The following is a 14,350-nucleotide window of genomic DNA, read 5'->3' on the forward strand; positions in this document are numbered from 1 at the left end:
CCCAGCCTTCTTATTTAAAATGTTAAACAATAGAACCACAGCTTCTGGTTTTTCCTGCATTAACTGGACATGGTATGTGAAACATAATCAGCAAAGAACCTCATTATTATCAACATATTAGGACACTTGATAAAAACACGTACTCAAAATTCTACTGTTGGTTTATAAAGCACTGAATGGTTTAGGGCCAAAAGTGCCACCCTATGAAGAGCTCTTGGCTGGTCTAGTTCAGCTCTGGTTTCTGTACCCAGAGTCACAACTAACCATGTTCACACATCTGCAACAAACACCCACAAATCTGCAGCAACTCTCACTTCTTGTAAATCAAGGCTGAAGACTTTTCTTTTTGATGCTGCCTTTTTTAAAGTCATTGTTCAGTTCTTACACTGTGACTTTTAACCCTACTTCAAATGTTACCTAGGTTTATCAACTTGTAATGTTTTTTTGTGACAGCATTTATATTCCAATATATATTATATAGACCAACTAAAGAGCTGCCCGCCCCTCTTTCCGGTGAGACCTCTCTTACTGGAGCACAGTTTGCTTCCAGACATTGAAGTGGTGCAGACATACTGTACTGTTCACACAAAGATGAAGCTCGCCTCGACAACAGCTTTGTTCTGCACCGTCTGTAAGTACACTTTAGTAAGTACAACAATTGATAGTTTTCCTTCTGTGAAGTAATCTGCCAGAGCTGAAACTTACAGACTATTTTATCAATGATAGAATGTGCGTGCATTGTATTGAATTACAAGTTGTACTGAAGGAATAAGCATGTTGTTTGTTCCAGGTCTGATCTCTGTCTGTGTTTCTGAGTTCCACACTGTGGAGGTCCAGCCTGGTGAACAAGTCACACTGATGTGCTCCAACTTCAGCAGCTTTACCGGCCACATGTCCTGGTTAAGAATGGACAGCAGACCCAACATCAGCCGTATCGCCTCTATGTGGAGCTCTGATTCACATGTTTCATTCTACGACGGATTTAAAAATGGAAAATTTAACATGACATCCAACACCACTACCCTCTTTCTCAACATCGACCATGTGGGTTTAGCTGACTCTGGACTGTATTTCTGTGGATTTTACTCAGATGGAAAGCCAGCAATTGTTACTGCAACATATCTAAAGGTTCAAGGTAAGATTCTGTGAAAAAACAGATAGCTTATGTGCACTTTCTACTAACATTATGGACTGATCTCAACCCACAAGTTTCATTTAATGATCTTTCTTGTAGAAGTGTTTGATGGAATAAAGAGTCCAACCAGTGTGATCCTCCTTGGTCTGATTCTTTTCCTCGTTACAGTCGTCATTGGTCTTGTTGTCAAAATCAGCAGACTTTGCACAGGTAAAGCAGTTCTGTCAATATGATGAATTCATCCAGAACTGCTTGTATGGTAAATTGCATATTGCATTGACATGGATGTCTGAAAAGGATGAACTCATTGACCAGATGTATTTTTTTTCTGTTATAGTTGATAATGAAGAACAGAATCCACAACAGACTAAGGTGAGTCCCATTTAAACCTTGAATAAAGATTAAGGTTACATTTTATTTCATGTGCTTGAATTGCGTTGGGTAATTTATAAGCAAATGTTTTTTTTCTTCTCACCAACATTGCTGTCTGTGTCACTGTAAATACTTTATTGATCTACAGACTGTGGGCTCTGATGATCTGAACTCTGCAGCTCTGACGTTCCTTCCACACACAATAAGGAACAGGAGGCCTGCATCAGAGAGAGAAGTGGAGACTCAGGTTCTTTATCGCGCCAGCAGATAGACACAAGCAGCAATAGGACTGCAACGCTCAGTGGAACTAATGCTTTATCATATTCATCTGCTACCAGAGTCAATGGCAACTTTTATTAAATAAAGTTCCTATACTCCTTGGGTTTATTTTCTAGCTCTCTTTCAGCAAAAAGTCTGTGTCTTTCTTATTGTGTCTGCCTCCAACCTTATCCGTGCAAAGTGATCTTCTTTTTATTTAAAAAAAAGTAATTTTAGCGTCTACATTTGTACAGACTGGAATTATAATAAATAAATAAGTAAATAGCGATAGAATTAACCGCCCTGCCATGAGAAACATCATCTGTATGAGTTACTTCACAGGAAGTCATCAGTATATGTATTTATTATAGCACTCATAACAGTAAACAACTTTTTCTTGTGTGTGCTGTGTACTAGTCAGATTAAGTTTTTCATTGCAATGATTCAAATTAAACAATACAATTTCAGATTATGTGATTCAAATTCAGTTTTTCAATGCATTTATTCAAGTTTAGCGATTCAAATTCAAATCTAAATGATTCAAATTCAGTTTCTGGCGGCACGTATCTCAGCCCACATGAGTGTGATCGGTTTGACAGGAAGAGACAGCATCGTGTGGTCTGAACACATCTGTGAAGGATATCATGAGACCTGAAATCTCTGTGAGAATAAAGTCTGACATAAAGCAGTGAATAACTTTTTTCCGTCCTGTTGTCTCCCATCATGCCACTGTGGGTCTGTATCATATCATTCGAAAACATATGCACATATGTTATCCTACAAAATTAGTCGGCCACCTGCTGATCACGTGACGTACGGTTGAGTTTAGCGGTCTTTATAGTTAAATAGGGCAGACAAAAGGTTACTGGGAGCTGGGTAGGTCAGAACTACCTCCGCAGCGCCGTGGAGGAAGGTCTGGCAATGTGAGACTAACGTGGTGCATACAGCAATGAATGTGTGGAATACATATGAATTCTAGTGCTTTACTTTCCGTAGCTATGTGAACAAATGGTTCATGAGAACAGCCTGGCCACTGTGGTCACAAACAGCACTGAGATCTGAACCAGAAGAAGCTCGGCCTTCAGCTCTCTGCCTCATAAACACACACAACAGAGACCTCAACAAGCCAACAAAAGTACTATATATGGTGAAGATACCTCTTTAGAGACATGATCTGTGACCATTCTGTTCTAAAAAATGGTGTGACTGCTCACCTCATCACATTTATCATCACACTTAACAGACTCAATACTCGCACAAACACACATCTCTGCTTTATGGTGAAAAGATGCATGCTGCAAGGTGACGCTCACATATCAAGGTGTTTACTCTGCTAAAGGCTGCACATGATTTAGATATGATACGTTCCAGCCAAGTTACAGCAGGTGGAGGTTAAATCCTCTCCTTTGGGACAGGCATTTCAACTTTTAATTCAATAAAGAACATTGGCAAAGTAAGATTTAAACTGATGTAACTGATACAATTGTTGAATCAGTTTCTACTGTGTGTACATTATAATCACCATGACTTTTCTGAGTTACTGGAGCAGGTTGGGCACTGTCCATCAGTAACATCAGCACTGTTTCAATTTGTAGCCATTCAAATAAAATAAAAAATAAAATGTACAAAACTTCCTTCAACAAGACAAAAGAAAAAAAAAAATTCTGAATGGTGAGTCTCTTATAATTGTATAATTGGACACTATAAGCATGGTTCCTTCTGGATAAGTCCTGATAGAGGAATATTAAACTGTAGCTTACAAAAGTCTGCATCATGCACCATTTATGAACTCTCACACATAAAACTTGGCTGAAATGGGTTAAATGGAAGGGGGAAAAGCAATATAACCAAAGTTTCCAGTTTAGTCTGTGCTAACTGGATATGGTAAATAAAATATCGTTAATACTTGATTTCCAAATACTTCTGTCAGTTTATAAAGCACTGAATGGTTTAGGGCCAAAAGTGCCACCCTATGAAGAGCTCTTGGCTGGTCTAGTTCAGCTCTGGTTTCTGTACCCAGAGTCACAACTAACTATGATGTTCACACATCTGCAACAAACACCCACAAATCTGCAGCAACTCTCACTTCTTGTAAATCAAGGCTGAAGACTTTTCTTTTTGATGCTGCCTTTTTTAAAGTCATTTTTTAGTTCTTACACTGACTTTTAACCCTACTTCAAAAATTACCCAGGATTGTCCAAAGTGTAAAACATAATAATATATATTTAATAATATATTATAACTGTCCTTCTCTCCTTGCATCTATCAACTTGTAATGTTTTTTTGTGACAGCATTTATATTGTGACTGTGAGCAGCCGGATAGACCAACTAAAGAGCTGCCCGCCCCTCTTTCCGGTGAGACCTCTCTTACTGGAGCACAGTTCACTTCCAGACATTGAAGTGGTGCAGACATACTGTACTGTTCACACAAAGATGAAGCTCGCCTCAACAACACTTTTGTTCTGCACCTTCTGTAAGTACACTTTAGTAAGTACCACAATTGATAGTTTTCCTTCTGTGAAGTAATCTACCAGAGCTGAAACTTACAGACTATTTTATCAATGATAGAATGTGCGTGCATTGTATTGAATTACAAGTTGTACTGAAGGAATAAGCATGTTGTTTGTTCCAGGTTTGATCTCTGTCTGTGTTTCTGAGTTCCACACTGTGGAGGTCCAGCCTGGTGAACAAGTCACACTGATGTGCTCCAACTTCAGCAGCTTTACCGGCCACATGTCCTGGTTCAGACTGGACAGCAGACCCAACATCAGCCGTATTGCCTCCATGTGGAGCTCTGATTCAAATGTTTCATTCTACGACGGATTTAAAAATGGAAAATTTAACATGACATCCAACACCACTACCCTCTTTCTCAACATCGACCATGTGGGTTTAGCTGACTCTGGACTGTATTTCTGTGGATTTTACTCAAATGGAAAGCCAGTAATTGCTACTGCAACATATCTAAAGGTTCAAGGTAAGATTCTTTTTAAACTGTGAAAAACAGCTTATGTGCACTTTCTACTAACAAATATGGACTGATCTCAATCCACAAGTTTATCATTTAATGATCTTTCTTGTAGAGGTGTTTGATGGAATAAAGAGTCCGACCATTGTGATCCTCCTTGGTCTGATTCTTTTCCTCGTTACAGTCGTCATTGGTCTTGTTGTCAAAATCAGCAGACTTTGCACAGGTACTGTTTTTATGTCAGTCACAAATGCAAAACCTTGTGTTAGAACAATTTAGAGATGATATGTTTTTGTCATTTAGCTCTGAAAGAGGGACAGACTCCGCAACGCAGTGAGGTAATCAGCTTTTAACCACAAAGATTATTTAAGATTCTCAGTTTCAAGTTATTTATCATTTAATGATTTTATGTTTTCTTACAAACTGAAGGTAAATACATCTTTTTTCAGAACCTGGGCTCTGATGCCCTGAACTATGCATCGTTCAGTTTCTATCCAAAAGCAAGAAGCAGCAGAAGGCCTGAATCGGAGAACCAGCTGGAGCCAAATGTTGTGTATGCTGCCACCAGATAGACTCAAGCAACATCTGGAACTGCAGCTCAGAGTGAAACTAATGCTTTATCAAGTTAATCTGCTGTTGACTTTTGTTCGGGTGGCAGACAGGAGGACGTACCATCACTGTAAAAACTAAATATACAATACTGTAATAAAGATTCTTTATACAGTCAAACATACATTTTGTTATTCCAATTTGTTTGTGTTCCATCCTAATCTGAGAACAAAAGAGTATGATTGGTGTTTAATGAGAGTTTACACTGAGACTTAGATGGAAGGTGAGAGTTACGCCTCACTCGTCTGACTGGAAGAGACAGCGCACTGTGGTCTGAGGTTTGTTCACTCAAAGCTTTGTGGAAATCAAATTTGAAAATGCAACAGTGAACGCTGGTGTGCCGTCTATTGCCACGTAGACCAAATAAGAAGCAGGTGTGTGAAATACATAAAATGCATCAATGTTAAAACTGAATCCTTTGAACAAAACAATATGTCAAAGACCTCACAGCTGTTAGTTTATGATCTTGATTTCAAAATAAAACCTTTTCCCCTTTAGATATGGTTTTCCTTTTACTTCTAACCTTATTAAAAACCAACGCAAAACTCCAATAACATTAATGCATTATTATTATTCATTTGACTAATTTAAACTCCAAAACCCACAAACAGAAAATTGTCACTAAGTATGAAGATAATGACATCAATACTACAACTGTTTATTGTTATCATTAATTAACATTTATTAATGAATGGTCAAATTGAAAAAATAGATGCTGGCGGTAACCGGATCACCCGGAGTAAACCCATGCAATCACTGCATGGACTAATAAAGGTTTTAGTAATATTCGCCAGCATAGGGGGACAGGGGGACTCCATACTACCAAAATATGACCCCACAGTATCACATCTGGGAGCTGAGGAGTGGTTCTTTCAGGGAGTCCTGTTGGCTGCGGTTGTTTTCCATCTTCAACCTCCTCGCCGTACACTTCAAAGCTTTTTCGTTGTCCGCCTTTTTATTAATCTTCTGTAGTTCTTTCTGAAGGGCCTTATTCATCCGGTTCAAGGTGTTTTTCTCCACTTTCAGGGAACTGTATGTGTTGGCCCAAACGCTCTCACCTCGGAGTGTGTTGCCGAGCTCCTGAACTTTAAGCTGCAGAGCGCTGTTTTCTTGGCTCACTGCTTCGTTCTCTGACTTCAACTTGTTATTTCGTTCCTCCAGAGTTTCTTCTTCAGAAAACTTTTTCTCCAGCTTCTGGAGTTCTTTCTGCAGAGTGTTCTTCTGGTTCGTGAGAACTATTTTCTCTGCCTTCAGGGCTTTATAATTCACCTTAAAGGCATTCAAAACTATGAGGTTGTCATTGAAGTTTTGGATTTCCTCAGTGGCTTTGTTGTTCTGGAGCATCAAGTCGTCTGTCTGTTGTTTCAGATCTTCATATTTGTGCTTCCAGTCTTCTTCATTCAGAAGCTTTTTAAAAACATTAGAATGGGTTTTACCCAGGGCTCGGTTTTGGGCCTGCAGAACTTTCTCTTCAGCTTCCAGTTTTACGTAATTGTTCTTTAAATGTCTTTTAATCCCGAGCTGGTCGTTTACGACTTGGATTTGCTGTTTCAAACTATCGTTGTCTTTCTTCAAAACGTCCATGTGGACCAATGTTTCCTTGTACATGTCACGCCAGATGTTTAAATTGTCCGATTTACTTTTGAGAGACTGGAATTCCTGGAGCAAGGCATTGTTTTCACAGCTCATGTGTTCATTTAATACCTTGACTGCCTCTATCTCTTCCTCCAAATTGTTATCATTCTGGATATTGTTGTGCATCTCCTGAATCTGATGTCGCAAAGCCTCATTCTGCTGGCTAATCGCCTCTTTCTCAGCTTTTGCATCGTTGTAGGATTGCCGATGCCTCTCCTTGAGCTCCAGGAGCTGGCTTTGCAGGGCGGTGTTTTGCTGGCTCATTGCCTCTGTCTGCCGTTTTAATGCAGCACACATTGTGTCCACACTAGTCTCATTTTGGAGGTCGTTCTGCAGGTAGTGAATCTCACTCTGTAGCTCCTCGTGCTCTTGTCTCACGACCTCATATTCTTCTTTCACTTCATCAAAGTTGTGTAGCCGGTTTTTGAGATCTCTAACCGTTTGTTGCAGAGTTTGACGCTGCAGGTCCATCGCCTCATTTGAAGCTTTTGTTTTTTTATACAAAGCCTCAACAGTGCTGTATTTGTGGACCTTTTTGCTGAGCTTCCTTGCTTCTTTAAGAAGGTAGTCACATTTTTTCTTTGAAGCTTTTTCCTCCACATTTTCACAGTTGTGAATTTGGTGACGCAGGGTCTCAAGCTGTTGGGAGATGGCCTGTAGGCTCACGCTCATTTCATCCTGGTTGCTACCCATAACTGTCGGTTCCTGGGGGTGGGCCATGGTGTCGTTCTCCAAGGACTCCAGAGGAAGGACAATGTTCTGGTTTCAACTTGTGTTCTGGTCTCTTAAAGCTTGTTGCTGAAAAATACTTCTCTGTTTAGCACAGAAATACAGACGCCAGGTGTATTGTCAGTGTTGAAGAGATAATAATCAACGCAGCACAGTAAAACCGTGATGAGAGTCTCAGTACTCAGTGAGAGATTGCTTGTCAATCAACCTTCTGACAGATAACCAAAAGTCTTTTGATGGAAGAATTTGTTACTTTGATTGATGACATCACTGCATTCTACTTCTATGATGCAACATAAAGGCAGCTGTTGCCTTGGTGACAAGGAACTAAGTTGCATAATGGGTAACATAGGTCTGTGAACAACTGTTGCCTTGGTAACGATGAACTGAGTTGCATTGCGGCTAACAGGAAAGAAAATAAATGCTTACAATAATACATTATCTCTGGCTGTGCTGAATCGATTGTATTTTTTTTCTAACGTTATAGGAGTTAAGCCCAGTTCAGACCAAACATTGGTCGAAACCAACGTTGCAGGAAAAGTTGCAGCTGTCTGAACCGGCCTGTTTCAGCTGGACTCAAACCAGCTAATGGCGTCACTGAGACTTAACAGGTCGAGTCTCCAGATGCTGGTTTTAGAACGTAAGGCACGTCACCTGTTTCAACAGCCAATAGAGACGTCGGCTGGTAGTGTCAAGTTTCAACTGGTCTCGTCAAGAATCTTTGGTCTGGACTGAGCTTCATAGGAGTCTGATAACAACGTCAGACTACTTGAAAGACAGAATTCTCCCGGGTAGAAAAGGGCCTTTTATACTTGATCGTGAACAAAGTTCAAGGACTTTGTTAGGTCTTTAAGGGCAAATTTCGCACCTACAGTTCATTTGTTCTGGTCCGAATTAGCGGATGTGTTACCGACTGTTCACAGAGTAAGAAACAAATAATGCATTAATGAAAGCTGCATAAGGGCCACTCTCTGCTTTTAGCTAGTGTTAATAATTACAATAATAATGGCTCACTTCCCTATTAGCAAGAGAAAAGTCAAGAGTGATGAGCTTAGAGTTATCAAATTAACCTTCTGCAATTAAAAATGTAAAAAAATAACAAACGTAATGAATCTTTTTTTTTGTGAATTTTATTTATAAGTTTTCAGTTTTGAACGTAATGAATCTTAATGTAGAGAATTAACTCACTCCATTGGAAAGCTGGCTGCTTTTTGAAAATTGATCAAAAAGGAATTTTGGTAAGCAGAAGGTTTAAAGTATTGACTATGAAACCACTGTGAAGATCCAATAGCATTATCTGTGTGACCTTTTGCTGATTTTGACAGCCGGACCAATGATGTTGGTAACGTAACAACCCCATTTTTCCACCAACACATACCGTCATCTATCTTGTCACATCATGTTTTGTCGCTCATGATCACAATACTACACATTTGCCATTGTTGGGACCATTTAACTAATTACGGGAACCAAGCTACACAAACTAAACATTTGATGTGTCTGCTGTAGGTTCATAAAGGCGGGGACACCCAGATACAGCAAGGCCTAGGCTTTCCGTGTTGTTTTGGCAGGTCTGTCCAATTCTGTCAAACAAAGCGTCACTGCGCTGTTCAGGCCAGTGATGAGTAAAACAGGTATGCTGTCGGAGCCATGCTAAGATAAGGCATTATGTTTGATTGGTGTGTGTGATGGGATCCTCCAAGCAGCTGCAAACACAGTTGCATTGAGTACATATCACAGTGCAACACATGCTCATGAATGAGTTGGTTTGATATTGTACAAAAACTGGTGCACATTTCGCATGCTAAACTACAAGAGAAGGCGACTGCCGGCTAGCCATGTGAACGTTGCAAAAAACAACTAATTGTTCAAAAGTTTAGCGGTCTTCCCAGTTGAATTTAGTCAAGAAAAGGTTACAGGGAGATGGGTACCGTCACAATCCCGTTCAGATCCCGTTGCAGTTAAGTTTAGCCGACAGAAAAGGACCATCATGGGTGACCACAGTGAAGTTTAGACACCTAACTGTCTAATTAGGTTAGAAAAAAGACTGTTTTGTTTGGATTGAAACACTGGTCTACTTATGTAGTAATCCTGGGACACAAACACACATTTTCTGGATGTTTTTTCTCTGGGACTGCAATCTCCGCTCCCTGCTTGAAAGCACTGTGTTTCATAACCCAACCGTTCACCCTGATTCCTACGCGAACCAGAGTGCTGTCATTCAGCAGCAGTCACTGTGGAGCATACAGCAATAAATACATGGTACACATACGGATTACAGCGCATTACTTTTTCGGAGGGATACTGTATGTGCAAAGTGTTCCTGAGAAAAACCTGCACAGTGAAGATGCTGCAGCTCTGCTGTGATCGATCTATATGTCTTCAACTTGTACAGCGTGTAGCAACGTGAACCCTTCATAGGAGGCTGAGCAGCATCTTTTCACAAGGTTTTGAAAGTAAGATATTTCTCATGCTCATACCTGCATGCAGTTGTGTTCACACCGCACTGCACTGTCTCTTCCTGTCAAAAAAAAGTGTTGAGAGAGTGGCGTTCTGAGAGATTTACATTCTTCTGCTCTCAGATGAAAACACAAGACAGTTAAAAGTATGACACACGACAACAAAAATTAAGAAGGCCATCACAAATCAGCGTGAACAAGATTATTGTACATTTTGTACTCACAATGACAATGGAACACCAATCAAGCAGACTAAAACACGGTACAACAGGTGCTTCCTGAGTCTATCTGGTGGCTGAATAAATAGTTGGCTCCACTTCTGTCTCTGGTGACAGCCGGTGGTTTCTTTCTGCTTTTGGGAGAAAAGTCACTGCTGCATAGTTCACATCATCTGAGCCCAGCCTCTGTGAATACAAATATGTCCAGTCACTAATCTCAACATGACACCATAACTGACGTCTTGGAAGTGTTTGCAGCACCCGCTGAATGGAATACACTTCACCTGTGTCTGTTGTAGATCCTGTTCCTCAACGTGAGCTTAGTGACAGAAACAATATTGCCAATATTAGTTGAATTTTTGATGTTTTTGTTCAATTTCATAGCATTTGAGAACATTATTAAAAAGGTTTTAAAACAGTATTGTGACTAAACATTTACGGTGTACACATCTTAACAAATTAATGAATAATTTCATTTTTTTTAACTAAAACCTTTCACCTAATTTTATAAATATAAGGTTTATTGACCATAAACTCAAAACGTTTGTGTAAAATGAGTGGTAATAAGTGGGGAAAAAGTTGAAGTTGGAAAAAAAGGTAATAAATTGCAATATCTCACACAGAACCTTGCAATATGTTCAAAATCACAATATCATATCGTAATATTATTGCATTGTGAGGCCTCTGGGGATTCAAATCCCCCAAAAAAGGGCATTTTTTTTGGGGAGGACAAGAACAAGTTGCACGGTCAGCAGTAAGACAACACGAGGGGTTGATTACCTTTCTGAAGCTTTTTGATTTTAACAGCCTGAGAAACGATGATCATAGTGAGGAAAGCTGCCAGAGCGCTCAGGAATCCCACTCATCAGCTTTGTTATGCCATCAAACACAGCTACAAGAAAAAGAAAACATTAAATTAGACTTTGTACATTTAACCTAAATAAATAAGTCTATAGGTCCACATTACCTAAATAAAATGTCGATAGTATTCCATCAACAGGCCACATCAATCAAAACAGACAGAGCAAACTTTACAATATTTTACTTGAACATTAAATATGTTGCATCGCCCAAAACCGGGTTTTTTCCAAATTTAAATCCCAAAAAATACAGTCCAGAGCGGATGAATTCCACTCGTTTGATTTTGAGCAAAACAGCAGACTTTGGATCTCTTTCAAATTTTCCATTTTGAAATCCATCACAGAGTACAGCGGGCTCAGGAGGCTCGAACCATGAAGGGACACAGCGGGGCTGGGATCTCTTGACCACTCTAAAACCAATATATTGAGAGGGAGTATGGAAAGTTGGACACAGAGAGTGACGTTTCCCCAGGCTGAACCTCCCAGTGTGAGACTCAGAACCTGAGACAGAGATCCAGCCTGAAACAAAAAAATATTCATCATTTTTTTGGCAAAGCAAAAGGAATGCAATGAGTGCCTTTATATGATTTAATGCAGTCAATTCAATGGCAGTACTTACTGAGGCAGCGGAGAAGTAAAACTGTCATCAAGGTGAAGTTCCTCATTGTGCGAATGATCTTGGAACTGCAGTGGTACTTTACACTGAGCTCCACCCCCACCACCCACACACGCACACACACAAACACACACACACACAAAAAGCCATAGGAACATGTGCTGTTTGAGAATGTTACATCTTAGGATAGGAATGAGTAGTGTGTTGAGTTTGAAGGCTTACATATCATGTTGTTAGTCCACTTAGTAATACTTTTTAACAAAATGTTATTTTAGTTACTTTTCAAAACCTTGTCAGTTATGGCGCTAGATTGGTTTCTTTATTACGTGCGAGAAAATAAATGATCTGAAAGAAAAAAATGTCAAAAAAAAATTATCACACTGACAGCAAAAAAGCATTTTATGAGAGAAAACAATTTAAGAGAAAGTTTTCATACCAATAGCAAAAAATAAAATTTTAATTAATTATAAATAATCAGTTTAAATTTTTTTTTTTTTTTTTTTTTTTTTTTTTTTTATTGCTTTTTCAGTGTTATAACAAACATGTCTAATGTATTAGACACAGAACACAGAGAAAGAAAAACAAAACAAAAACAACATAAAACCTACATGACAGCTCTTACATGACAGATGTACATATGCCATCGTGCGAAAGGTGGTGAATCAGTCTTGTGAAGCACATACTGTTCAGGACCATAGCAAGCCTTAATAGTGTGGAGGAGAGGTCCAGCCCAAATATAGTCCAAAAATGGGCGCCATACTCTGTAAAACTGGTCTTCACTGTGATGCATGACATTAGTTAAATGTTCCAGAGGAATCAGTTCAAAAATGATTTTACCCCAAACCCACAGACAGAAGGGACTTTGTCACTGACCCACTGCAAAAGAATATTTTCTAGCTGCAAAGGTTAAGATATTGTACAGCCTTTTGTTGGTTTGCTGTTTTCAGACAGGCACATGGCAGACCAGAATCAAGGACGTGGGGGCCTGTCTAAATTAAACATGAAAAATGTTCACCTTTTCACTATTATTTCAGCCCAGTATCTTGAATTTTGTGACAAGACAGAGACAGTGAGTTAGAGTTCCCACATCAATTTGCACTTGAGACCAGAGAGGGGAAAGGGAGCGGTTAAAGAGGCTCCTACGGTGAGGGGAGATATGTAGTCTATGTAAGATCTTAAATTGTTTTTCCCTTGTCCGAGTACAAATTGATTCCCTTTTGCAAGAGACCAGATAGTATCCCATTTGTCCTCCTCTATGGTTACAGACAATTCCCTCTCCCACACACCCCTGACCCCCCGCACATCAGCAGCTGAAACTCCGTTCAGTGTATGGTAAAGGGAGCTCATAGATGCTTTAAACTTTTTGATTAAACAGAATTTTCAACAGCAGATGTTTCAGGGTGGTCAATAAGGCTTGTGCTGTGAGTAATATAATGCCTTATTTGTAAGAAACGATAGAATCCTGTTTGGAGAGCTTGTGAATGTTTGCAAGTTGTTCAAATGACATTAGATATGATCTACAAATAGGTCGCAAAGGGGGACTTTATGTTCTATTAGACCATTGCTGAAACCGGGGTCCGAGGAACTGGGGGAAAAGCAGGATTATTATTATTGGGGTAAGAATGGATGTGAGATTGATCTTCTCTCAAGTCGTCGGTAATCCGCCATGCTTTTAGAGTATTAATTTTTACTGGGTTTACACAGAGGGTTTTGATTTCTCTAAAATTATTAAAAAACAACAAGTCACTTAGTCTGCAGTGTGATAGTGCTGTCTAATGTCCATCCAATCGAGGTTTTACCGTGACCCATTCTTGTACAAATCTCAAATGGGCACCAAGCTGGTAGATTTTAATTTTAGGTAGATCTAGGCCCCCCCTTTGAGCTTGGTAGTTGTAACACAGCCATCTTAAGCCTGGGCTGCGCTTGCTCCAAATGAAAGCGCTGAGCCAACCATCTATATCCTTCAACACCCGCTTAGAAAACAACACAGGAATCATTTGGATAGGATACAATAACCTAGGCAGGACATTCATTTTGATCAGAGCAATACGCCCCAAGAAGGAAATGGGAAGCGACATCCATCGCTCTAGGTCCTGTTTCATTCTACAAAATAGTGGGGGAAAGTTGGCTTTATATAATTGATCAAAGGATGGGGTGATGAAGATTCCTAGGTACACAAACCCATTGGGAGACCATTTAAAAGGAAAGGGAGGTGTAGTAAGTGGTATCATTGAGAGGGTGCCTAGTGGCATTGCCTCAGATTTAGTCAGGTTAATCTTATAACCTGAAAAACGACTAAATCGGCCAATTAAATCAAGAAGACTTGGTACGGATGTTTCAGGGTCAGTTAGAAGGATTAGAACATCGTCCGCATATAAGGTTATTTTGTGACACAGCTGTCCAGTCTCCAAACCACGTATCGTAGGTGTCGTCCTAATGGCCTCTGCAAGCGGCTCTATAGCCAAGACAAATAAGAGAGGTGATAAAGGG

The 14,350-nt window shown here is 39.7% G+C and overlaps 2 protein-coding genes and 1 long non-coding RNA gene across 6 annotated transcripts; 1 reads left to right on the forward strand and 2 right to left on the reverse strand.

Annotated features, from left to right (window-relative positions):
- The first annotated feature begins 456 nt into the window (after positions 1-456).
- Positions 457-8,574, forward strand: LOC116707075 (uncharacterized). 4 transcript variants are annotated; one of them, XM_032544229.1, is made up of 7 exons: positions 3,162-3,218; positions 4,058-4,239; positions 4,399-4,743; positions 4,850-4,960; positions 5,038-5,072; positions 5,184-5,457; positions 8,562-8,574. In XM_032544229.1, exons 2-6 carry the CDS (start codon positions 4,200-4,202, stop codon positions 5,304-5,306), a joined length of 654 nt encoding a protein of 217 aa, XP_032400120.1. In that variant the 5' UTR covers positions 3,162-3,218; positions 4,058-4,199; the 3' UTR covers positions 5,307-5,457; positions 8,562-8,574. The 4 variants fall into 4 exon arrangements, with proteins under 4 accessions (XP_032400121.1, XP_032400119.1, XP_032400120.1 ...); XM_032544228.1 differs by lacking the exons at positions 3,162-3,218; positions 4,058-4,239 and adding an exon at positions 484-631; XM_032544227.1 differs by lacking the exon at positions 3,162-3,218 and having other exon boundaries at positions 4,015-4,239.
- On the reverse strand, positions 5,182-7,875 carry LOC116707060 (kinectin-like). The gene has a single exon (XM_032544208.1). The coding sequence runs from the start codon at positions 7,696-7,698 to the stop codon at positions 6,187-6,189; it is 1,512 nt and encodes a 503-aa protein (XP_032400099.1). The 5' UTR covers positions 7,699-7,875; the 3' UTR covers positions 5,182-6,186.
- A 1,044-nt stretch (positions 8,575-9,618) lies between the features above and the next one.
- On the reverse strand, positions 9,619-11,242 carry LOC116707091 (uncharacterized). Its single transcript, XR_004336401.1, has 3 exons — positions 11,165-11,242; positions 10,669-10,703; positions 9,619-10,570 (listed from the first exon to the last, which is right to left on the reverse strand). It is a non-coding gene; the product is annotated as an uncharacterized LOC116707091 (long non-coding RNA).
- Positions 11,243-14,350: the final 3,108 nt, after the last annotated feature.

Source organism: Etheostoma spectabile, chromosome 19 (genome assembly GCF_008692095.1).
Source record: "Etheostoma spectabile isolate EspeVRDwgs_2016 chromosome 19, UIUC_Espe_1.0, whole genome shotgun sequence".
Lineage (NCBI taxonomy): Eukaryota > Metazoa > Chordata > Actinopteri > Perciformes > Percidae > Etheostoma > Etheostoma spectabile.

What these genes read in the sequence shown, in the direction of transcription:
- LOC116707075 (XM_032544227.1), top strand. Translation starts at nt 4,041, where the DNA reads ATGTTTTTTTGTGACAGCATTTATATTGTGACTGTGAGCAGCCGGATA. An exon ending in ACTTTTGTTCTGCACCTTCT is followed by an intron (nt 4,240 to 4,398) that starts GTAAGTACACTT and finishes TGTTTGTTCCAG; the next exon opens with GTTTGATCTCTGTCTGTGTT. An exon ending in AGACTCCGCAACGCAGTGAG is followed by an intron (nt 5,073 to 5,183) that starts GTAATCAGCTTT and finishes ATCTTTTTTCAG; the next exon opens with AACCTGGGCTCTGATGCCCT.
- LOC116707060 (XM_032544208.1), bottom strand. Translation starts at nt 7,698, where the DNA reads ATGGCCCACCCCCAGGAACCGACAGTTATGGGTAGCAACCAGGATGAA.